The following is a 23,974-nucleotide window of genomic DNA, read 5'->3' on the forward strand; positions in this document are numbered from 1 at the left end:
TATTTCTGTAAGATATATGTATACAGTATATATCCATTCAAGTGCAGTATACTGTATATATAAATCTACTGTGTATATATATACCTACGTTGTGTATATAGAAACTTACGGTGCTCTTTTCAGGCTCAGAACATTTGTGGCCGGAATATTGCACATTTGATGGAACAGTTGGAGCTCTATTTTATTTACCGAAATACATTCCATAACCTATTGGATGTCATTCTTCTCGTTCTCTGTATTTGATTTCTCTCTCAGTCTTTCTGTTTTGATTTATTTTAATATAGGATATAACTTAATAAAATTTTAATATGATTTAATTATGAATGGAGTCCAAAAAAGCAAGTTGTGGGGTGATTATTTTATTTATTTTTATTTTTTTTCCCCTTTCTGTTGTGAGTGTAACTAGTGGCTAAGGTGGCTGTGTTCAGAATAGAATACATAGCGTACAATATACAATAGTGAACACCGCATACTTCTTTTTTTCTGTAAATGCAACAATAAACATTTCAAATGTTAATATGCTGCATTGTTTACCAGAAACACTTAATTTAATTTAACATTTCAGAAATACTACTGATTTTTATATTTTTAATGCATACAAAATGTTTTATTTAATTTTTTTGTACAAATGCCTCAACGTTTGACTTTCAATTCAGATTAATCTACAAATATTTGCATATGCAACTGTTGTCAACAAAAATGTAAGTGTACATAAAAATGTTGTGTACAAAAAGTAGTAGTGTGCTAGTATGCTTTTCTGAGCACAGCCCAAAGCACAAACTGGTTTAAAGGGTGCTAAAACTCAAACTCATCAAAACTCTTAAAGCCTCAGCTGTGGATTGTCCTTTGATAAATATACACGTCCACAATGGTTAAGAAACATTTTCCAAAAGTTTAATCATTCTAAAAAGGTATTTACATCATCAAAGATACAAATTAAATGTGTTTTGATACACAATTGTAGCTGAGCCGGTTAAAGTGCAAAAGCCTACTGTTATTTGTAAGCAGGTTTTGGGATGTCCGAATCCCTTTGTAAAAGACCATGTTGAAAATCAAAATGCAAGGCAGTTGAATGAACATATTACTTAAAAGAAAGGAAAACATGTATACAAAGGAGATTTTTTGCTCTTTTCTAAAAACAGGTGAGTTTAAGACAGCAGCTTAACTGAAGTGAAACCTAGAAGTGACTGATGTTGCAAATGCTACATAGGCAGCAAGCATAAAATGTTGTGTATAATATAGTAGTATATAGTATATTTATAGTCAACATGTCTTGTCACAATGCAGTATGGGATTTGCTTGTATCTTTTGGAATTGCCTTAAAATGCGACTCATTATGTTATGGAACAGAGCATTAATAGTGTGTCAGAATTCATTTCAAAACTCATGAACTCTTATAATGACAAGTATTGAGGAGCATTGATCCATTGGGATGTTTTCAGAAGGCAGAGATGCTGCTTCCGTTTGTCAAATCTGCATCATTTTCAGAATATCTTTCAAACTCACGTGTGTTACTGAACTCAACCTGAAAAACAAAATTTGAAATATGTATTTGTAAATGCAAACTTTTTAAATTCCACTAACAGAATATTGGCTGAATTCTACGTATGAATTGAGTGCTTTACCTCTTTGGCTTCTTCTTTTTTGCTGTCAACAGAAGAAACGTGTTTAGAACACACCTGATGCACATTTTGTATTTGAGATCAAATTTTTTTAAAGTGTGAGTGCATCTACTCTTTGACAATATTGTGGTGTTTACCTGGAAAAGTTACAACCATTGTCAATGCTTGATCTGTTCTGTATTCCGCCAATATTGAAGCTCTCTTTGTCAGAATCTGTGTCCTTCATTTTCTTATTCCTGAGGCAGCAAAAATAATGTATTATATAAATACTTAGCAATTTTTCAGCTTGAAAAAAGTTTACCCCTAAAAAATTTGTAGTCATTTTGAAAAATGTGCAAGGAAAAATGGCCACTAATAATTTACCTAACGAGATAGACAGTTGTCAGAGCGATAATTCCCACAATGCACATAGCCAGCAGAACACTGAGAGCAATAAGTACTGCTTCGCTGGACTCTTCAGAACTGTTTCCAGAACCATCCTCCACTTTGAATTCCAAATCGGAACCAAACACCTTCTCCAGTTCCACTTTTAAAGCGTCATGATTACTCTGCAGTTTCCTGTGGGACACAATTCAGATCCCTCAAACTCGCATCTTGTAAACGGCATAGACTTGTGCAACAATGGAAACCTAGTAGGGTTTAAAAGCAAAAAAGGGAAATCTTTTATGAATATATTGCATTTCTAACATACTCTTTGACCTCCGTTGCTTCAATGACAGCACCACTGGTATCCATCGCAATGAAGCTGATGTAAGTCTTGGCTGTAGACTCTCGGAGAATGGTGCGCATCTCAATCCCATCCTTAGCTCTCACACTGAGGATTTTCACAGTCAAACCTAAAGCTTTCTTCATGGAACTGAGAAAAACACCAATGAAGCATTCAGTTTGATTTGTCAACTGCAACAAGTTTATTAAAAAGAACGATTAATTCAAGTTTGGAAAACATGCATAATATGGACTATATAATGGTGTCTTTTTTGAAGCTTGATAGTCCAATGGTCAATGTGAACTTAACAAAAAAAAACTTTCCATTTGTCTTGCAGTGAAAAGTCAGCCACATCAGGTTTGGAATGACATAAGGGTGAGTAAATAGTGACAACATGGGTGAACAATTTGGACAAACATACTTCCCTTTACTTTCTTTTCTCAAAACACAAATTGCAATGATTAAACTTCCCTTCTGTCCCCATGCAAAGTAAGCTGAGAAATGGCAATTCTCCTACTCACTCTTCAATCTCTGGTATCTTTTTCTCCACTGTGAACACGGCCTGGTTTAGAGAGATGACCACAACATTGTCACTTTCGCTGTCTTTCACTGTGATCTGTAGGTGGAAAACATGAGAGCTTGTTTTGATCTTTTGAATTTTCACAGATCTCCATCACAATGCCTTTGGTCATTTGAAAAAGTCTTGCAAAAGCTTTTCCCTGTTGTCTCTCTCTTCTCACCTGTACTGTTGCAGTTGTGGACAGTCCATGTTTATCGGTGGCTTTAACGTCTACGGGAAACAGACCGTCTCTGACACTAGATGCGTCCCGTACATAGATTTGACCAGTGTTTGCCTCTACTTCCACCAGAGATGTGGACTTCACCAGGGAATACTGCAATTCTGAGCTCTCGCCCACATCTGGGTCTGATGCCTGAGGGGCACATGACATTTCAACCACTTAGTAACCCCGAAAAATACTTGATTAACTACAATTAACAAATTCTCTAGCCTATTACTTATATACAGTTCTGTGTTCTAGGTATTTCCATTTTGCAAGGGTCTTCAAGTAAGTTACTAAAGCATTAGCAATACGGTTGCTAAGATGTTCTCTGTGGCTGCTAGGTGTTTGCTTACTGGCCCGAGTCAAAAGAGCCCACCCCTAAGTCTCTATGATATTCTAGTCTCTAGATATCCTTCCAGTGTACCTTGGCAAACGGCTAAATGAATCTGAGTACATCCATTGCATTTACAACTGATGTCTATGCCCTCTTTTGAAAAGCACCAGCCACCCCTGAGACTCACTTACCTGGACCTTCACTATAGGGAATTTGTATGGAGTGATAGTGAAAATTTCCGCCTCATATATTTCAGTCTCAAACATAGGAGCCTCATTCACGTTCTCAACCTGAATGCTGACCTGAAAGTTAAGAGAGAGAAAGTCGAATGCTAATATATCTGAGCCCTGTGCCCACTTTTTTTTTTGTTAGAGGAGAAACTTTGGTTTTAACATGTGTTGGAACATCAAGACTTGGGCCCAAAACACATTCTTCTCAAGTATGTGAACACAAGCATTTCTAGTTACACAAATTTGTCATTACATTCTTAAATTTAATTTATTCGCAATTTGCTACAAATGTTCTTTGTGCATTCTCAGTGTTGCATTAAGAGGTGCAATGTTCTTAAAGGACAACTACTCTGCAGGTTTTAGCTATCCACCATTGGTGTTTGCATACTTGTGTAGAGTTTGTTTCTGGCCTTGTTTGTAGTTGAATAGTACCGTTGTCTCTGCAGTGTTTGGAGGAGTTCTGGAGTCTATGGCCTCTACTGTGAGGATGTACCACTCCTCTTCCTCCTTGTCCAGTGGTCTGAGAGCTTTTATAATTCCCTCACCATCCACAGAGAAGACATCCTTGTGTGACTTCATGTTATAGCTGACTGTAACCAGTGGACTCCCTGTTAATGCCTTGACCTCCCCGACTATCGTGGCCTCAGGTTCGTTCTCCTTAATTACGAAGTTGTAGGAGGAGCTCTCAAAAGCCACACTCTCAGTGAGAGAGGTAATTTTGAAGTTAATCAAGACTTCAGCTACAGAGAGAAGAAAGATGTTAGTTTTGACACGTTCATCGGATTAGATTTGAATACTGAGGGGAAATGAACTTTTTATTTGCAAACGTTATTTGCATTCATTTGACTTTTACATTAAATGTTCCCTCCTGGTGGAATGACCAGCACAACTCAATCCGAGTTCTTAGCCATCTTCAAGAATTGGCTAAAAACACATCTCTTCCATCTGTATTTGACCCTCTAACTCTAGCACTCTCTATTCTAATTCTATTCTTTTTATTTATCATACAATTAACAAAAGCAAAAAGGCCTTGAACACTGGCTTTCTCTATTCTTTTTCTATTCTGTCTGTTTTCTTTTTATTTATATAATTTAAAAAAAACTTGCTACGTGTACTGCGTTAAGCTAACTGAGACTTGTTATAGCACTTGCTCTTTTGTTGATTTTGATTGCTTCCATTGTCCTCATTTGTAAGTCGCTTTGGATAAAAGCGTCTGCTAAATGACTAAATGTAAATGCATTCACAGGAATTCAAAGGAACTATGCAAACCAGAACCAAACCTTCATCAGACTGTGCTGGTGTTCCATGATCTGTCGCTATAGCAGTCAGGGTTAGCAGCATGTCTTCTGTGACCTCACTAAGGTCAGAGGTCAAAGTGATGTCTCCTGTTTCAGCGTCCAGTGCAACCATGGGAGAGTCTTCAGAGAAACTACAGAAAGACAACATTCATGCATCCATCTTAAAAAGATGTCATGTAGGTAAGTGTGTTTTTATGATTAATCCTTAAAGAGTTTAACTTTTCTAAATGGAAGCCTAGTTATAAGTATGAAAGTTGAGCTGTACCTGTAGCTAATGATTGCGTTGGATCCGGCATCTTTATCTGTGGCAGAGACTGTCAGCAGCAACTTTCCAACCTTGGCGTCTTTAACCAGAATGCTTCCGCTGTAAGTGTCAGAGCTGAGGACTGGAGAGTTGTCATTGACGTCTGTGATACTGACCCTCACTGTGGTGATGTTCTGCAGAAAATAAACACAAGCAATCCTTTGTAGTACAGACCAAAAGCCCATATTTGCAATGTCTAATATCAAATTTAAGAATTGTGATTAGTCAAATCTAGAGGTTTGAATATTGAAACAAAGTTGGATTCACAGCGCAATGTCTTAATCGATAGCAGCTTAGACTGGTTGATCATCTGTGCAACATAAAAAACTACTACCTGGAGTTTGCTTTACATGTCATTTAGAGATGGAAAAATATAAAATGTGATGTAAATTTACAGCAGAAGTAGTCAACCCTGTTCCTGGAGGGCTGCCATTCCCCAGAATTTAGCTCCAACCCTAATCAAACACACTTGAACCAGCTAATCAAGGTGCTCATGATTACTTGAAAACAACAGCCAAGTGTGTTGGAACAAGGCTGGAACTAAAGTCTAGGAAGGCAGAGGCAGATTGCTACCCCTAGTCTGTGTTGTCCAAGTTGCATGCTACTAAGTGCCTCAAACAAAACTCAAGGGAAGTGTTTCAAAGATTTGATTTTCATGAACTCTGGAAAACTAGTTTATCCTTCAAGCATGTCTTGTATCATGGCGGACAGGTAAAAATAAAATTACACGCTGACTCCTTTGTCTTTCAGAAAACCTGATGATCAGATCAAAGTTATTGTGATTTTTGTTATATTGGCAATGAGCACCAGTAGTCTGTAAACAGACTGTGGGAATGCTGTCTGAGGTTGTGACTAAGAATGTACCAGTAAGTACAATAACAAAACTGCACTGAAGTATGCCGTTAGATCATGCTAATTGTTCAAAGGAAAGGAAATTACATTTCCCTGTGGGATCCCATGATCCACAGCAACAATGACCACATCATACACATCTTGTGTCTCCCGATCCAGCTCCTCGATGGCTAGTAGAGTTCCATCCTACAGGGAAAAAGGAAATAAATATAAATAAGAATAATAAATAAGAACTGAACAACTGACAATGCACTGTCATAGGTTTAGGTCCTCACATCTTTGAAGCTGAAGATATTGCTGTAAGAGGAAGTAGTGATGGTGACACGTCCGTTTTCTTCAATGTCAGAGTCTGTGGCTGATATCACGCACACCTCTCCAGGTGATGAGGGACTGTAAACACCTTCCTGAATCTCAATGCGCTCTGGGAGAGGAAGGAATTGTGGGTTGTTATCGTTGACGTCCAGAACAGTGATGTTGACCTGAGCTGTGGAGCTTAAACCATCATCAGGCTGGTCTACAGCTATTACCTAAAGAAAACAACGCAAGCATCCCATTTAGAATTAATATTTATCCTGAACATGTTGTGAATAGTTGTTCAAGAGATGAATGTGACAGTTTTGTACCTCAATGATGTAACTGTCTATAGTTTCTCTATCCAAGGTGGCATCGCTCTTGAGTGATATTACTCCTTGATTGTCGATCGTGAAGGTATCGCTGTTCATGATAAAGAAACCTTTAGAGAACCCACCCTGATCGGAAAGGAAACAAGAAAAGGTAATTCAATCAAAACAAACTTGGAATGTTGGCTTGACAAAGCTTTACTTGGAAATTTACAAAGTGAATTTGAAAGTTGTTCAGGACTTTTGTAGTTTAAATTGTAGTTTGGAATGTTACATATGCCTTGTATACTTGCATGACTAAGCTGTTGCTAAACTTTTCTGAGTAGTTGGTAGGGAATTTTTGCTAGGGTGGCTAACGTGTTCAGGGGCACTGCTACGGTTTCTGGGCCCCCTGAACAGCATGTTGACTCGGACCCCCTCTGTAGAAATTGTGTTCCAAAGGGCATGGGTTGTGTCAGGCCCCTATCTGATCAGGGCCCTTGGAATCATCCTAACCATCCCCCTGTTACGGCACCCCTGAAGGTGTTACGGAGTTTTAAGTTGTTGCTAGAGTGTTCTGGGTGAAAGCTGAGTGTTGCTGAGAAGGTCCAAAGATGTTCTGAGTGGTTTCTATGCAGCTGCAAGAATGACGAGTCTCAGCAACCACTCAGAACACCTCTGCAACCGCTTAACAGGATGAATATAGTGTTGCTATATGGTTGCTCATGTTTTTGAGGTGATTAAATTGCTTCTAAGGTTTTCTGGGTGGTTGCTAGAGGCATTGCTAGGCAGTTACTACATAGGCTTTACGGGAGATGTTGCCAGAATACCATAAGTTTGTAAGTTTTTGTCTCCTTTTCTTACCTCATCCTCATCTGAAACCTCCAAAGATAACAGAGCAGTTCCACCTGCAAGGTTTTCATAGACGGACACATCATACTGGTCCTCCTTACTGAACACAGGAGCTTTATCGTTTGCGTCCTCAACCCACACCGTTACAGAAACACTGCCAGTGAGAACAGGGTTTCCTCCATCTCGTCCCTCCACCTCTAGAGTGTAACTCTTAGCTTTGCCATAATCCAGCTTTTCAGCTAGGTTTATGGAGCCAGACCCTTCATCAATGGTAAAGACGAGTGGTGTTGAAAAAGGCTCCTGTTTGACAATGTGATAAGTCACGATAGCATTTTCACCGTCATCTTTGTCTGTCGCCATGACGTCTATGACATTTGTTCCTACTTCTGCATGCTCGGACACTGTGGTCTCATACTGTTGTTTGGAAAATATGGGAGCATTGTCGTTGATGTCAGTCACGGAGATTTCCAGAGTGGTGGTAGCGGAATGTGATGGGCGTCCCTGATCTTGGGCAGTGATTACTAAGCTGTACTCATCTTGGGTCTCCCTGTCAAGGGGATCTGCTAGAGTTAGCACTCCTGTTTCTTGGTCAACACTGAATCTCCCAGCACCTCCCAGGAGAGTGTATCGCACTTCACCATTAAACCCTGAATCTGCATCTGTGGCTGTTACGGATGTTACTTCATCTCCCACCTTGTGATCCTCTGGTACTGGGACAGTAGCAGGGTGATTTTCAAACTCTGGACTGTTGTCATTGATGTCCAGCACCTCAACCAGGACTGATGCAACATCCCGTTTAGTACCATCCGTTATCGACACCTGCACAGTGTAGCTGCTCGTCTCCTCAAAGTCTAGTTTGGCTTTGGTCGAGAGAACACCTGTATCCTGGTTTATTGAGAACTTGTCAGCTTCACTCTCAACCGTTAAGATGACAGGAACTATAGGTTCAAGGGACAGGAAGTCAACCTGTAAATGAGAGAGTCCACATTGGTCCATGATTAGACTATTTACCTTTGTTACAGTATGTGAGAACTCAAAATTGATTAACATTTAAAGAAATGCATGCTATATTCTAAGTCTTCTGATTTTCAGCATATAATGATTCCTTCAGTCCGTTCCTCACACAAAGCTGTTGAATAACTTTAGAAGGCTTGGAATATAGTGCATAAGCCGTATGGTCCTTTTATGTCAGTAGCTGCTCCTGGAGAGCTACTGTCCTGCAGACTTCAGTTCTAACCCTGCTCCAACACACCTGCCTGTAATTATCAAGCAGCCCTGAACACCTTGATTAGGTCGGAGTTGAAATCTACAGAATGGTAGCTCTCCAGGAGCAGGGTTGGAGACTCCTGTTTTATGGTGTTCTTTTTGGAGATTGACAGTCACATGCTTTCACACTTCTTGTAAATTTCTCCTTTTTGTATTCCACAGAAAAAAAAATGCGTTTGAAACAACATGAGGGTGAGAAAGTCATGACAGGATTTTTACATTTACATGTTTTTTTGAGATATGTGACTGTACTCATAAACCCTGGATGGAGCTTTGACACAAGCTAAATTTCAAGTAGATTGGACTAATGAATTCATTTTAAAGCCTCGTTTCCACCGAGCAGTATGGTTCAGTACAGTGCAGTACGGTACGCAATTACTTCTGTTTTCATTGTCAGAAGTTGTGAATAGTACCAAAATAGCCAACTGCTACAAAGGGAATGAAATGAAGTGTCTCCTTCACTCGTTCTGCCATGCTGCTCATCCGTGTTGGGCTTGTTTACATCGGAGTGTGCAAACGCTAAAATATAACAGTATATTTTAGAATGTTATATTTTCACACACGTACACACAGACAATGTTGTACTTTCTTCTTGACGTCAGTCGTTACTTTCCAGCATAGACCACACCTATCAAGTAAAGGTACGGTTGGCGGTGGAAATGCAAGCCAGATCAGGGTGTACCATCCCGAATCATACCGTACTGTACCGTACCGTACCGTTCAGTGGAAACGAGGCTTTACAAATAATTTCATCTTTTTTCCTGTTATAGCACCACCAAGTGGCCAAGCTCTGCCATTTTTTGCATGTGTCCTCAGACTGAGCCCATACATAAGTGTACCAAGTCTGGTGAAATGATCTTTTCGTGTTTTTGTTGTTGTTGTTGTTAGTTTAGATGGTTGTAATTCAGCAGACTATTATTATCATCAAAGGCTTTTATATCATTTACAGAGACAGTGCTTTGGAAAAGAAGCTCTTATAAGGAAATCTCTGTTTGTGCTGTAAGGACCTTCACGATGTCTGCGTCTGCCTGATCCTCCTCTACTTGTCCCTGGTAGGTGTCCCGAAGGAACTGAGGATGAGACTCTCCAGGTGCCTTGACATTCACTATTGCAGAAGTTGATCTGCTTATAGCACCCCCTAATGGTATGAAAACAAAGTGCAGTGGTTTTTAAGTCAAAAGTTATGTATCCACAGCCATATATGCCGCCATCAAATGTCTGCCAAAACACCTAGATATGAAAACTTACCATCTTTTGCAGTCACATAGAGTGCAAACTCAAGGATTGTATTGTCCACCAGGTCAATTTCTTTAACTAGTTTAATCTCCCCATCATTCTCATTAATTTCAAAATGACCTTTCTCATTTCCAAACTCAATGGAGTAGCGGATTTCTCCATTTGGACCTTCATCCAGGTCTGCTGCCTCGACCTTACATGAATATGTATGTATAGTTAGTATACAACTTCTTTCCAGAGTTTATGGTATATTAGTCATCTTATAAGGACATTATGGTTCCACAATCTCTGAAAATGTACTAAAGTATTGATTGTGCTGGAAAACATTTAAATGACTCAACAAAACAATGATTCCTCACCTTGACAACCTGCATTCCAGCAGTCTGGTTGCTGAAAACTTTGCCCTCATACTTGGAAGTTGTAAACTGTGGACTGTTGTCATTCTCATCCAGCAAGACAATGGTCACATCTGCTGTTGCTTTGTCGGTAGAAGGAGGGCTTTCTTGTGCTTCAACCTTAAGATTTTGAAAACAAAATTGGTGTCACATAATTTTTCGTTGCACAGAATGCATAATCATATTTAATGATAAAATGAGCCTTATTGTTACTTGAAAACTGAAGCTAGCTGTGGTCTCTCTGTCTAGGTCCACTGAGCTTTTCACCAGAATTATTCCATCAGGGCTGATTGAAAAAGGGACAGAGTCTGGAATAATCCGGATTGTTCCCACAAATCCTCCCTGGGATGAAAGAGGTCACTTAGTAAGTTCTTTTCTCAGTTTTTATTATTTATTTGTACAAACAGACAGTGAGGTTTTCAGGAACAGTACCAGGTCTAGATCAGTGACTCTAGTCTGAAGCACAAACTGGTCCTGAGGTGAATTTTCCAGAATAGACACTGTGTACTCATCCTGCTCAAATTTTGGCGGGTTGTCATTCACGTTTTCAATGGTGACAGACACCACAGCGTTTGCCGTCTTACTGGCATCATCCTGCTGAGCTGCCTGTTTTTACAAGGAAACATTGATGAGAAAACATGAAGAATCAAAATACTGAAATCTCTTCAGATTCATAACATCATCTTTTTTAAATTAATGTCTTTAGAAACGTCTTATACCTGTATGTAAACTGTTATCTGGTCAATTTCCTCTCTGTCTAGTGCTGTTGTCACGGAGATGATTCCACTGTTTTGGTCAATATTAAGGTTGCTCTGATATTCATTTGGAAAGACTGGAACAAGAATGTGGATATGTGTGCTTTATTACCAGAAACTTAATTCAGAGTATTCAAATGTAAGTATATTATAAGTACTTGTTATTTTGTACTTGTTTGACTCTTCCCACATGAAAAAATACTATAGTAATTTATAGTAAATACTATAGTGTTTTTGAACCACTATAGTAAAGTGTATTATACTGTATATATTATAGCATTTACAACACTTTGTTAATGAATGCTACAGCATACTGTAATATTAACTATAGCGAATAATACACTGTAGTGTATTGTAGTATAATATACCCTATAGTTGTAGAAAACTTAGTATTGTATTGGGTAAAGTAATTGTTATATTACCACAGCAACTATAGAATTACCACAACAAATTAATTCAAGTACTTTACTAAAGTATGGTTCAAAAACACTATAGCATTTGCTATAAATTACTACAGTATTTCTTCATGTGGCTTGTTTGGTGGATTTTTATATCCCTCCATATTATCAGACTTAAAATGAGTCTTTTCACCTCTAGCTTTGCCACATTTATTGAGCAACTTGGAAACAGGTGGAGGAGGTTGTTTAGATTAGGACATATGTCATGTAGTGTGTTATCAGCACCTGTTGTTATGCTGTAAACGACAGGCTCGTTGATGCCTGTGTCACCATCTTGAGCTTTTATGGCCTTAGGAGTGACGTCTGACAATTGCCCTGCCTGTGCATGAACAGAAAAGAGGGTTTTATTTGTGTGGTCAGACGTGTTTTAAGCATTGATCTTCTCTTCTGACGTCGTTTACCTGATTTTCCTCAATAGATGCTTCATAGAGACTGTGATCAAAATAAGGGTTTAGGTTGTCAAAGTCTTCAACTGTTATTGTAACTGTTGTTGTGTCACTGAGTTCTCCTTTATCCTGCAAAGACACATTGTGTTGTGTTACTGCTTTATATGGAAAAAAAAAGCAGCTTGGACATTCTGCTAAACATTTTGGGTTCCATAAATGAGTTTTCATTTTTGTGTGGACTGTTTCTTCTTTAAAGAATAGACTACTAGAGAAGTACTTTGAAGTTTAGTAATCAAAGCAATATGGATGCAGGACTGGTAGGATGTGAGAAAGTTTGTCTTTACTTCAGCTTTCACAGTGAAGATGTACTGTTGAACATTGTTGTAGTTCAGACGTTGTTTCAACCTGATGTTACCGTCCTGTCTCACTTCAAAGTCATCTGGTACTGGATGCTGTTAATAGAGTGAGTGAATAATCAAAATGAGCACATGGATAAATTCAAACAGTAGAAACTGAGCTTACTAAATAAACATTATTATTTAGTTTTCTTTACTGTAACTGTATATAAACCCCCCATTAATTAGACCCATAAATAAATATTTGACAGCCCTACTGGAAATTTAACTTGGCAGAACTTACATTTAGCTACTGATACAAATAATGCAGTTTCGTGCTAATATATCACATACATTAGACTCAAACTCACCAGTATTGAATACGTAATTCGGTTGTTTTCTGGAGAGACATCGGCATCGTCAGCCCTCACCCTGTACACATCTGAACCCACAGTCGTCGTCTGGAGCAAAAGACAGGGTTTACTAAGAGATGTGAGATCTCTCAGTGACCAAACACACTACAGCTGTATAGAGACGTGACATTACACACACCTCTGACACTGTGGCGCTGTATGACTTGCTCTGGAAGATCGGAGGGTTGTCATTGACGTCCAGAACGTCTACCGTCCGGATGTTTTTTAGCTGAAATTAACAATCAAAACTTTTTAGTCAAGGTTTATGTGCTGGATATTTATTTCTATAATGCTTTGCTTTAATTATTTTATGATGTTATTGTTTAAATAAACATACCCCTCCTGAGCAGGTGACTGAATAATATAATTTCTCTCCATGCTAGAATAAATAAAACATACAAAGAGTGAAAAAAAAAAAAAATCAAATGCAATATTATCAGCTATGTCAGAATTGGTAAAGAAAGCTTAGTTAAGTCAGTAGAGACTAGCTGAGACTCTACCAACTCAATGAATCAGTGAGGCTGGAACAAACCGCCTTTAGTTCATCAGTGTCCAGTGGTTTTTTGGTCCGTCCAGTAGCGGTCGAAGTCAAAATTGCGAGAATAAAGTCGAAATATTTCGAAAATAAAGTCAAAATTACAAGAATAAAGTCAAAATATTCCGGTGGCCTGGCAACTTATTGCTCCCAATCCGGGCCATTTGCATGCGCAATATAGGCTATACTCTCAAAATATTAGGCTATAACTTTAATTCTTGTAATTTCAACTTTATTCTCGAAATATTTTGACTTTATTCTCGAAACATTTTGACTTTATTCATGTAATTTTGACTTAATTCTCAAAATATTTCGACTTAATTCTCGTAATTTCGACTTAATTCTCGTAATTTCGACTTTATTCTCGTAATTTTGACTTTATTTTCAAAATATTTTGACTTTATTCTCAGAATTTTGACTTCATTCTCAAAATATTTAGACTTTATTCTCAAAACATTTCGACTTTATTCTCGAAACATTTCGACTTTAATCTCGTAATTTTAGATTTTTTTTAGTTTTTAACATGGCACTAAAATTTAATCGCAATTTAGTGTACGTGTGGGTCTAATTATTATTATATTATTAAATATTACTTTTTTTCCATTTCAGAAATATTTAGTAAATTATTACATCACTAATGAATACCAGCAAAAAACGTGAATGAATGAACGAACAAATTAGTCAATCAATGCTCTGTTCATTTGCATGGTTTTATTGTAAAATATGTTCATTTTATTTATTAATACAATGTACTAGTATTTATTTTAATACTAGCATCTGTCTGATTTAAGCAGGCAGAATGCTCTAATCATCCGTCGCCAAAATAATGAAAATAACTGTTGTTTACACTTTGTCAAGCTTTGCATCTGGTCTTTTTACAATATGTAATATAAGTCTCAGGTGTCCCCCAGAATGTGTCTGTGAAGTTTCAACTCAAAATACCCCACGGACCATTTATTATATCATTTTGAAAATTCCTGTTTTGAGTGGAAGCAGAAACATGCTGTTTTCGTGCATGTATCTTTAAATGCAAATAAGCTGCTGTAGGGCTTTACAGCTCATTCCTCAGATACTCTGCTAAAAACATGTTTGGTTTTGATTATCAGGTCTGTTGGGCTGAAATCATGCGTTTTAAATCATATTAGTTTTTACTTTTTGCACGCACATGCACAGAAAGCGGCTGTCACATGGCATGTGAGTACTAAACGAAAAAGTTCTTTCACGTCTTATTGCGCTTAAACTGTCAAATAAACACAAGTTTATGTTAAAAACACACGAGTTACAAAAACAGTCGGTTATGTCTGTGAAGGTAAACAGATGGGAAAGAAATCACATGTTTATATTAGATGTGTGTGGCAGCACCGTAATATACAGTAAATAAATAAATAAATCCACGGCTCTCTTGTCTCCTCTGAGGCTGGGACTCTAAATAGTGTTCTGTGCTCGTCAGTGCAGCCAAAGACAGAACAGTTAGTATGCTTTGCTCAAACTTTCGCCATTCGTTAGAACTGGTACACCGGTGTCACTTGCAAAAACATAATGGCAGCGCTGTGGGTGAAAACATGCAGATTAAGGGGTTGTAATATTATAATAAGATCCCCTTTCTACGTCAGGAGCGAAATCTGACGCACTCGTTTTTTTCACAAGCTTGCAGAGAAAGGCTTACCAAAGGCTTTCACGTTTTTTGGTTTGGTAGATGCACCGAGGACCTGATTATAGCACTTAAACGCGGAAAAAGTCTGATTTTCATGATTTTCATGATATGTTTGCACAGTATGTTTCCGGCCTTAGTTTGTAGTGAGAATAATACCATTGTCTCTGCAGTCTCTGCAGTAGTTCTGGAGTCTATGGCCTCTACTGTGAGGATGTACCACTCCTCTTCCTCCTTGTCCAGTGGTCTGAGAGCTTTTATAATTCCCTCACCATCCACAGAGAAGACATCCTTGTGTGACTTCATGTTATAGCTGACTGTAACCAGTGGACTCCCTGTTAATGCCTTGACCTCCCCGACTATCGTGGCCTCAGGTTCGTTCTCCTTAATTACGAAGTTGTAGGAGGAGCTCTCAAAAGCCACACTCTCAGTGAGAGAGGTAATTTTGAAGTTAATCAAGACTTCAGCTACAGAGAGAAGAAAGATGTTAGTTTTGACACGTTCATCGGATTAGATTTGAATACTGAGGGGAAATGAACTTTTTATTTGCAAACGTTATTTGCATTCATTTGACTTTTACATTAAATGTTCCCTCCTGGTGGAATGACCAGCACAACTCAATCCGAGTTCTTAGCCATCTTCAAGAATTGGCTAAAAACACATCTCTTCCATCTGTATTTGACCCTCTAACTCTAGCACTCTCTATTCTAATTCTATTCTTTTTCAGGATTCACACTGAGGATTTTCACAGATTTTCACAAAGAACTGAGGAAAAACACACAGTGCTCAAAAGTACCAATGAACCATTCATTGTGAAAGAATCGTTTAAATTAATTTGTAAACCAGAAAGGACTATGTTTATTTAAAAGAACTGGTTCAAAAAACACTGTTTTGTTTTGTTCAAGACTTGGAAATATAGTACACACATCAATCTTCCAAACAGCCCATGCCGAGCAGGGGTATCATTTCTTTGGTATCATCTTCTTCAGTTTGAACATAGGCTTTTTTGGAATGACCACAAAGTTGTCACTTGCACTTTCTCTCACTCTGATCTGCAGGCAAGCACAAAAAAAGTTTATTTGATCATTGAATGCATTGCATTGATGGCTCTGTTTTTACGGCTTTCAATCAAAATGGCATTGAAACAACTCTGCTCACCATTACTGTTGTATTTGTGAACAGTCCGAGTTCATCAGTGGCTTTAACCTGTAAGGTGAACAGACCGTCTCCAAAACCGGATACATCCAGTACGTAGAGCTGACCAGTGTTTGCCTCTACATCCAGCAGTGGACAGTGCTCCAGTAGGGAATACTGCAATTTTGAGCTCTCGCCCACATCAGGGTCTGATGCCTGAAGGAAACACAACATTTCAACCAATTGCAAACGAACATGTTGTTATATGTTATTAATAGTCTAGTCTATTGCATTTTCATTTGGTTTAGTTATAGTTTGTTGGCTAGCAGCTTAGCTTCTTTTTGGGAGAAACATTTCAGACACCAAACTATACAGAAAATTCTGATCACTTAAAGCCCACATCTCCCAAATAAGGCATGATCTGAGGCAAGATTGATGCCAATAGCACGCATGGGAAAAGTTACATGCCAAGGTTCATTATTGCAGTTTATTACATTTATCACTTACCTGAACCTTCACTATAGGGAATTTGTATGGAGAGTTACTGGGGATTTGAGCCTCATATATTGCAGCATCAAACACAGGAGCTTCATTCACATTCACAACCTGAACACTGACCTGAAAATTAAGTGAGAGAAAGTCAATGCTAATATTTTTTAGCTTGTGTAAGTATGTGACTTTTGCATGTACAAGAGCGAGGCCAGAAACATATTCTCCTGTAAAGGTCTTTCAGGATTCAAATACAACTAAAGTACTTGCTGCGTTTACTTTGTTGCCTCATGTACAACAGGACAATGTGTTGTTCGATTATTAAAGGAGGCCTATTATGCCCCTTTTTACAATATGTAATATAAGTCTCAGGTGTCCCCCAGAATGTGTCTGTGAAGTTTCAACTCAAAATACCCCACGGACCATTTATTATATCATTTTGAAAATTCCTGTTTTGAGTGGAAGCAGAAACATGCTGTTTTCGTGCATGTATCTTTAAATGCAAATGAGCTGCTGCTCCCCGCCCCCTTTTCCAGAATAGAGTTGCGCCTTTACAGCTCATTCCTCAGATACTCTGCTAAAAACATGTTTGGTTTTGATTATCAGGTCTGTTGGGCTGAAATCATGCGTTTTAAATCATATTAGTTTTTACTTTTTGCACGCACATGCACAGAAAGCGGCTGTCACATGGCATGTGAGTACTAAACGAAAAAGTTCTTTCACGTCTTATTGCGCTTAAACTGTCAAATAAACACAAGTTTATGTTAAAAACACACGAGTTACAAAAACAGTCGGTTATGTCTGTGAAGGTAAACAGATGGGAAAGAAATCACATGTTTATATTAGATGTGTGTGGCAGCACCGTAATATACAGTAAATAAATAAATAAATCCACGGCTCTCTTGTCTCCTCTGAGGCTGGGACTCTAAATAGTGGTCTGTGCTCATCAGTGCAGCCAAAGACAGAACAGTTAGCATGCTTTCCTCGAACTTTGCAATGGAGTTACAACTGGTACACCATTGTCGCTTGCGAAAACAAAATGGTGGCGCCATGGGTGGAAACGTGCAGATTAAGGGGCGGTAATATTATAATAAGATCCCCTTTCTACATCACAGGGGGAGCGAAATCTGATGCACTCGTTTTTTTCACAAGCTTGCAGAGAAAGGCTTACCAAAGGCTTTCACGTTTTTTGGTTTGGTAGATGCACCGAGGACCTGATTATAGCACTTAAACGCGGAAAAAGTCTGATTTTCATGATATGTCACCTTTGTTTGCACAGTATGTTTCCGGCCTTAGTTTGTAGTGAGAATAATACCATTGTCTCTGCAGTGTTTGGAGGAGTTCTGGAGTCTATGGCCTCTACTGTGAGGATGTACCACTCCTCTTCCTCCTTGTCCAGTGGTCTGAGAGCTTTTATAATTCCCTCACCATCCACAGAGAAGACATCCTTGTGTGACTTCATGTTATAGCTGACTGTAACCAGTGGACTCCCTGTTAATGCCTTGACTTTGCCTACTATCGTGGCCTCAGGTTCGTTCTCCTTGATTGTAAAGTTGTAGGAGGAGCTCTCAAAAGCCAAACCGTCAGTTTTGAAATGAATCAAGACTTTGGCTATAGAGAGAAGAAAGAAGAAAGGATGAATTTATGAAGAATGAACGCTGAAAGGCAGTAACAGCTGTATTAACACTTGGCGCTCACAGACATGTTTCTGCCTTTTTTATATTTATATAAGTGGGAACAAGCTACACTCAAACCTTCATCAGACTGTGCTGGTGTTCCATGATCTGTCGCTATAGCAGTCAGGGTTAGCAGCATGTCTTCTGTGACCTCACTAAGGTCAGAGGTCAAAGTGATGTCTCCTGTTTCAGCATCCAGTGTGACCATGGAAGAGTTTTCAGAGAAACTACAGAAAGACAACATTCATGCATGTAGGTAAGTGTTTTCATGGTTTTGCCTTCATATTAATGATTCTAAAGCCACAGAATATTAGTCTTGAGCTGTACCTGTAGCTAATGATTGAGTTGGATCCGGCATCTTTATCTGTGGCAGAGACTGTCAGCAGCACCTCTCCAACCTTGGCGTCTTTAACCAGAATGCTTCTGCTGTAAGTGTCAGAGCTGAAGACTGGAGCATTGTCATTGACGTCTGTGATACTGACCCTCACTGTGGTGATGTTCTGCAGAAAATAAACACAAGCTATCCTTTTGTAGTACAGACCAAAAGCCCTTAATTGCAATGTTGTCTAATTTGCTTGCTACCAAGTGCTTCAAACAAAACATGGAAAATCTTTCAAACTTTCTAATACATGAAGCTCTGGCAAATCAAACAACTAGTTCTTCCTTAGAATCACTTGTACAAACATAGATTTGTATGCTGCCAGACAGATAAACCTGTTACTCCCAGACTGTTGCGTAAAGCTTGCCAATAAGATGCTTGCATTATGAGAAGTTTTTGCATTATTTTTAATATGCAAAAGCCAATCTGTGAACAGTCTGTGGGAACGCCGTCTGTTGTGGAGACTAAGTTTGTTCCAGTCAATACAATTACAAAACTGTAAAGTACATATAGTCACACCATGCAATCATGCAAATAAGTGGAAATTAATACATTTCTTGGTGGGATTGCATGATCCATTGCAACAATGACCACATCATACACGTCCTGTGTCTCCCGATCCAGCGCCTCGATAGCTAGTAGAGTCCCATCCTACAAGAAAAGGAAATATTTTGGTACAAGCGGAGAAAGATCTGGACACTGACATTACAATGTCTATAAAAATATGATATAATGTAGATAGGCACTCTAAGAATCAGTGACAGCTCTCGTAAGTCCTCTCACCTCTCTGAAGCTGAATAGTCCACTGTGTGAGTAAGTAGTGATGGCGACACGTCCGTTTTCTCCAATGTCAGAGTCTGTGGCTGATATCACGCACACCTCTCCAGGTGATGAGGGAGTGTAAACACCTTCCTGAATCTCAATGCGCTCTGGGAGAGGAAGGAATTGTGGGTTGTTATCGTTGACGTCCAGAACGGTGATGTTGACCTGAGCTGTGGAGCTTAAACCATCATCAGGCTGGTCTACAGCTATTACCTAAAGAAAACAATGCAAGCATCCCATTTAGAATGAATAGACAATCCTGAACATGTTGTGAATAGTTGTGTTCAAGAGATGAATATGATGTCTGCATTGTACCTGTATAATGTAATTGCCTATAGTTTCTCTATCCAAGGTGGCATCGCTCTTGAGTGATATTACTCCTTGACTGTTGATAACGAAGGTATCACTGTCCATGATAAAGTGACCTTTAGAGAACCCACCCTGATCGGAAAGAAACAAGAAAAGGTAAGTGCATCAAAACAACAATTCTGGCTTGGCAAAGGCTTACTTGGTTGGAAGTTTGAGGATTATTTACAGTGTAGATCTTTGTATACTTATAACCTAGACATTTCATGTCAGTTTTGATGAGATTCGTCCTTTTAGTGTTTGTGGGTGTGTATTTTTGGTCACACTTTAGTTTGGGGACCCGTTCTCACAATTAACTAACTATTAACTATGGAGGATTAAGGGATCTAAAATCTGGTCATGCAGAACAAGGCATTAATATGTGCTTTATAAGTACTAATAAACAGCCGAAATGCTAGTAATATGCATGCTAATAAGAATTGGTCCTTAAAATAAAGTGTTACTTTTTTATTATTTACTTGTACAAACAGACAGCAAGGTTTTCAGGAACAGTACCAGGTCTAGATCAGTGACTCTAGTCTGAAGCACAAACTGGTCCTGAGGTGAATTTTCCAGAATAGACACTGTGTACTCATCCTGCTCAAATTTTGGCGGGTTGTCATTCACGTCTTCAATGGTGACAGACACCACAGCGTTTGTCGTCTTACTGGCATCATCCTGCTGAGCTGCCTGTTTTTACAAGGAAACATTGATGAGAAAACATGAAGAATCAAAATACTGAAATCTCTTCAGATTCATAACATCATCTTTTTAAATGAATGTCTTTAGAAATGTCTTATACCTGTATGTAAACCGTTATCTGGTCAATTTCCTCTCTGTCTAGTGCTGTTGTCACGGAGATGAGTCCACTGTTTCGGTCAATTTCAAAGTTGCCCTGATAATCATTTGGAAGGACTGGAATGGAAAGATGGATATATGTGCTTTGTTATTATCAGAAATGTAACTCAGATCATTTCATTATTTAGATCAGTTTAAGAAACATTGTTTATTGATTAGATTAGGGCGCAGGTCATGTATGTGCATTGTAATTCTGTTAATGGCACCTGCTGTTATACTGTAAACGACAGGCTCGTTGATGCCCGTGTCGCCATCTTGAGCTTTTATTTCCTCAGGAGTGAAGTCTGACAATTGTCCTGCCTAGGCACAGACAAAAAAAGACATAAAGGGTTTTATTTGTTCGGTCAGACATGGATTTAAAGCTTTAATCGTTCTGAAATGTCGTTTACCTGATTTTCCTCAATGGATGCTTCATAGAGACTGTGATCAAAATAAGGGTTTAGGTTGTCAAAATCTTCTACCGTTACTGTAACAGTTGCTGTGTCACTGAGTTCTCCTTTATCCTGCAAGAAATCAAACTCACTTAAAAATAACCCCACTAGTAACCCAACTATTGCTAACTGTGGTTTATTTTAACCTAATGAAACAATCTCATCTCAGTCAGTTGGGTTGAAAGTTACCCAACCACTGAATTTACTATTATTATAATTTTTATGACATTAAAATTGATTTTGTACTTTGTTTTCAAATACCAAATCTTTATTTGATATAATAACAATAGGAAAAATGTTTTAAAATGTTTTAAAATATAAAATATACAGATTTGTATAAAATACAAGAGAGAGAAAATTCAAAAACAAATACACATATCAATATCTATCTATCTATATGCTAATGGTTTATAGTTATTAATTTTAGGAAGCTGGGAAAGTGTATTCATTTACATCTCATTCTCTGGAGTTCAGGACATTATGCAATAAAACTGTCAAGGAATCTTAACTTCATTTTAAAATGACAAAGATACAGTTTTTGGGATATATTTAACATTTAGTAAGTAATAATTAATAAGAGATATATAAATAATAAACTTTACCTATCATAATTAAGCTGCTGTCTCTTTACTGGACTGTATAAATTTTAACTGTCACTGCAGAAGCTATGCTTTATTTTAACTTGCTGGATTGCTACTAAAATAACCCAACAATCTAAAAAAAAAAAAACCCAGTAATTAAAATAATAAGAATTTTTAAAAATAACCCAACATAGTGATCCAATATGTGCAACCCAACATTTTTTCTATGTAGTGTTGAATTACTATCAACCTTAAAATGATAGTTCTCAGTCCAAAAATCATAATCCTGTCATCACCAATGCCTTTCCTGATCCTCACACTTTTACTGTATGGAAAAAGCAGCTTGGACATTCTGCTAAACGTCTCTTTTTGTGAGTATATGATGACAGAACTATGCTTTGAATGATAGACGAGCAATATTTTGAAATTTACTGATCATAATGATGTGGATGCAGGACTGGTAGGATGTGAGAAAGTTTGTCTTTACTTCAGCTTTCACAGTGAAGATGTACTGTTGAACATTGTTGTAGTTCAGACGTTGTTTCAACCTGATGTTACCGTCCTGTCTCACTTCAAAGTCATCTGGTACTGGATGCTGTTAATAGAGTGGAAGTGATCAATTAAAATGAGAATATGGATAAGTTTATGGACACAAGCTGAGCTTACATAGCTGTTGCACAATGCAGCCTATTGTATATATCAAATTCATGAGAATTGTTCATGACCCACCAGTATTGAATACGTAATTCTGTTGTTTTCTGGAGAGACATCGGCATCGTCAGCCCTCACCCTGAGCACATCTGAACCCACAGTCGTCGTCTGGAGCAAAAGACAGGGTTTACTAAGAGATGTGAGATCTCTCAGTGACCAAACACACTACAGCTGTATAGAGACGTGACATTACACACACCTCTGACACTGTGGCGCTGTATGACTTGCTCTGGAAGATCGGAGGGTTGTCATTGACGTCCAGAACGTCTACCGTCCGGATGTTTTTTAGCTGAAATTAACAATCAAAACTTTTTAGTTAAGGTTTATGTGCTGGATATTTATTTCTATAATGCTTTGCCTTAATTATTTCATGATGTTATTGTTTAAACAAACATACCCCTCCTGAGCAGGTGACTGAATAATATAATTTCTCTCCATGCTAGAATAAATAAAACATACAAAGAGTGAAAAAAAAAAAAAATCAAATGCAATATTATCAGCTATGTCAGAATTGGTAAAGAAAGCTTAGTTAAGTCAGTAGAGACTAGCTGAGACTCTACCAACTCAATGAATCAGTGAGGCTGGAACAAACCGCCTTTAGTTCATCAGTGTCCAGTGGTTTTTTGGTCCGTCCAGTAGCGGTCGTAGCTGAGACTCTACCAACTCAATGAATCAGTGAGGCTGGAACAAACCTCCTTTAGTTCATCAGCGTCCAGTGGTTTTTTGGTCCGTACAGTAGCGGTCGAATCTCCATCAGAATAAATCAGCTCCAGAAATTCCAAACCAATAGGAAAGAGATATGCCTCCAGAAGCAGACGATCATTAGGTCCGATATTAGTGAGAATCTCTACATCACCTTAGGCCAGGTTAAATACACATTTAAATGCATATTCTAACACACAATCTAAAACATAAATACTAGATAATATCAGTGTTGTTCTTATTGTTTTTTACTTGCAAATAGTAGCGTGGACTAATAGTATTCAGTTAAGTCATGTGGGCATATCTCACCTTCATATCCCTCCAGGACGCTCCCTACATTAATATTAGTTCCAGTTGCACAGTTTATCTGCGAGGAACCTTAAACAGTAACAAGTCATTGGTTTAAGAATTTAACAAACAGCTAAAGTCCTGAACTCAGTAGCACAAAATACACTAAATCATACAGTGTATTGATTTAACAACGAATATTAATTGGTGAAAACTCCAGTGTCCAAACTCATGTAATTTAATCTTAAATCACTCCACTTATATTAGTAAGCAAAATTGTTTCCTATTAAATTCTGACAGGCATATTAATTCATTAGAAGAGCTTTGTCCTTTAAAACACATGCTTTTAAACAACAGACAATCGATAGAATTAAATGGAACTACTAAAAGGTTAGGCATCACATCCAAATGTTTGAATTTAATATAGTTACTTCAGCTGGTTGTGGATAAATTTGACTTACCGATAGCACTCCTTACACTGTGGACATGCAGACAGGCTAAAATAATTAAAATAGAGAATAAGACCATTTTTCCACAATTCACAGTCAG

At 38.1% G+C, this 23,974-nt stretch overlaps 2 protein-coding genes across 2 annotated transcripts; both read right to left on the reverse strand.

Moving 5' to 3' along the window:
* Positions 1 to 968: 968 nt before the first annotated feature.
* LOC107700806 (protocadherin Fat 1) lies at positions 969 to 15,957 on the reverse strand. Its single transcript, XM_016502621.1, has 29 exons — positions 15,951 to 15,957; positions 15,169 to 15,476; positions 13,161 to 13,202; positions 12,963 to 13,052; positions 12,782 to 12,871; positions 12,420 to 12,527; positions 12,091 to 12,204; positions 11,915 to 12,008; positions 11,196 to 11,308; positions 10,909 to 11,082; positions 10,690 to 10,818; positions 10,441 to 10,596; positions 10,094 to 10,274; positions 9,853 to 9,983; positions 7,592 to 8,545; positions 6,752 to 6,877; positions 6,404 to 6,655; positions 6,216 to 6,314; positions 5,238 to 5,410; positions 4,955 to 5,103; positions 4,107 to 4,414; positions 3,636 to 3,746; positions 3,069 to 3,260; positions 2,850 to 2,944; positions 2,314 to 2,478; positions 1,986 to 2,180; positions 1,760 to 1,858; positions 1,626 to 1,647; positions 969 to 1,525 (listed from the first exon to the last, which is right to left on the reverse strand). Exons 1-29 carry the CDS (start codon positions 15,955 to 15,957, stop codon positions 1,439 to 1,441), a joined length of 4,764 nt encoding a protein of 1,587 aa, XP_016358107.1. The 3' UTR covers positions 969 to 1,438.
* LOC107700807 (cadherin EGF LAG seven-pass G-type receptor 3-like) lies at positions 15,946 to 23,974 on the reverse strand. Its single transcript, XM_016502622.1, has 20 exons — positions 23,887 to 23,974; positions 23,447 to 23,515; positions 23,128 to 23,291; positions 22,833 to 22,874; positions 22,635 to 22,724; positions 22,454 to 22,543; positions 22,212 to 22,319; positions 21,102 to 21,215; positions 20,919 to 21,012; positions 20,657 to 20,769; positions 20,371 to 20,544; positions 19,825 to 19,950; positions 19,471 to 19,722; positions 19,240 to 19,338; positions 18,636 to 18,808; positions 18,387 to 18,535; positions 17,948 to 18,243; positions 16,651 to 16,761; positions 16,168 to 16,359; positions 15,946 to 16,061 (listed from the first exon to the last, which is right to left on the reverse strand). The coding sequence occupies exons 1-20, from the start codon at positions 23,951 to 23,953 to the stop codon at positions 15,972 to 15,974; spliced, it is 2,613 nt and encodes an 870-aa protein (XP_016358108.1). The 5' UTR covers positions 23,954 to 23,974; the 3' UTR covers positions 15,946 to 15,971.

This window comes from Sinocyclocheilus anshuiensis, unplaced genomic scaffold, assembly GCF_001515605.1.
Source record: "Sinocyclocheilus anshuiensis isolate Anshui unplaced genomic scaffold, SAMN03320099.WGS_v1.1 scaffold1127, whole genome shotgun sequence".
Taxonomy (NCBI): domain Eukaryota; kingdom Metazoa; phylum Chordata; class Actinopteri; order Cypriniformes; family Cyprinidae; genus Sinocyclocheilus; species Sinocyclocheilus anshuiensis.

Excerpts from the sequence above, each read along its gene's own strand:
- LOC107700806 (XM_016502621.1), bottom strand. Across the intron at positions 8,546-9,852 it reads CAGACGCAGACATCGTGAAG|GTTGACTTCCTGTCCCTTGA; the intron begins GTCCTTACAGCA and ends TCTCATTTACAG. Across the intron at positions 1,526-1,625 it reads AAAAAGAAGAAGCCAAAGAG|GTTGAGTTCAGTAACACACG; the intron begins GTAAAGCACTCA and ends TTTGTTTTTCAG.
- LOC107700807 (XM_016502622.1), bottom strand. The coding sequence starts at position 23,953 with ATGGTCTTATTCTCTATTTTAATTATTTTAGCCTGTCTGCATGTCCAC. Across the intron at positions 22,725-22,832 it reads CAGTCACCTGCTCAGGAGGG|CTAAAAAACATCCGGACGGT; the intron begins GTATGTTTGTTT and ends TGTTAATTTCAG. Across the intron at positions 19,951-20,370 it reads GAGTCACTGATCTAGACCTG|GGTGGGTTCTCTAAAGGTCA; the intron begins GTACTGTTCCTG and ends CTTTCCGATCAG.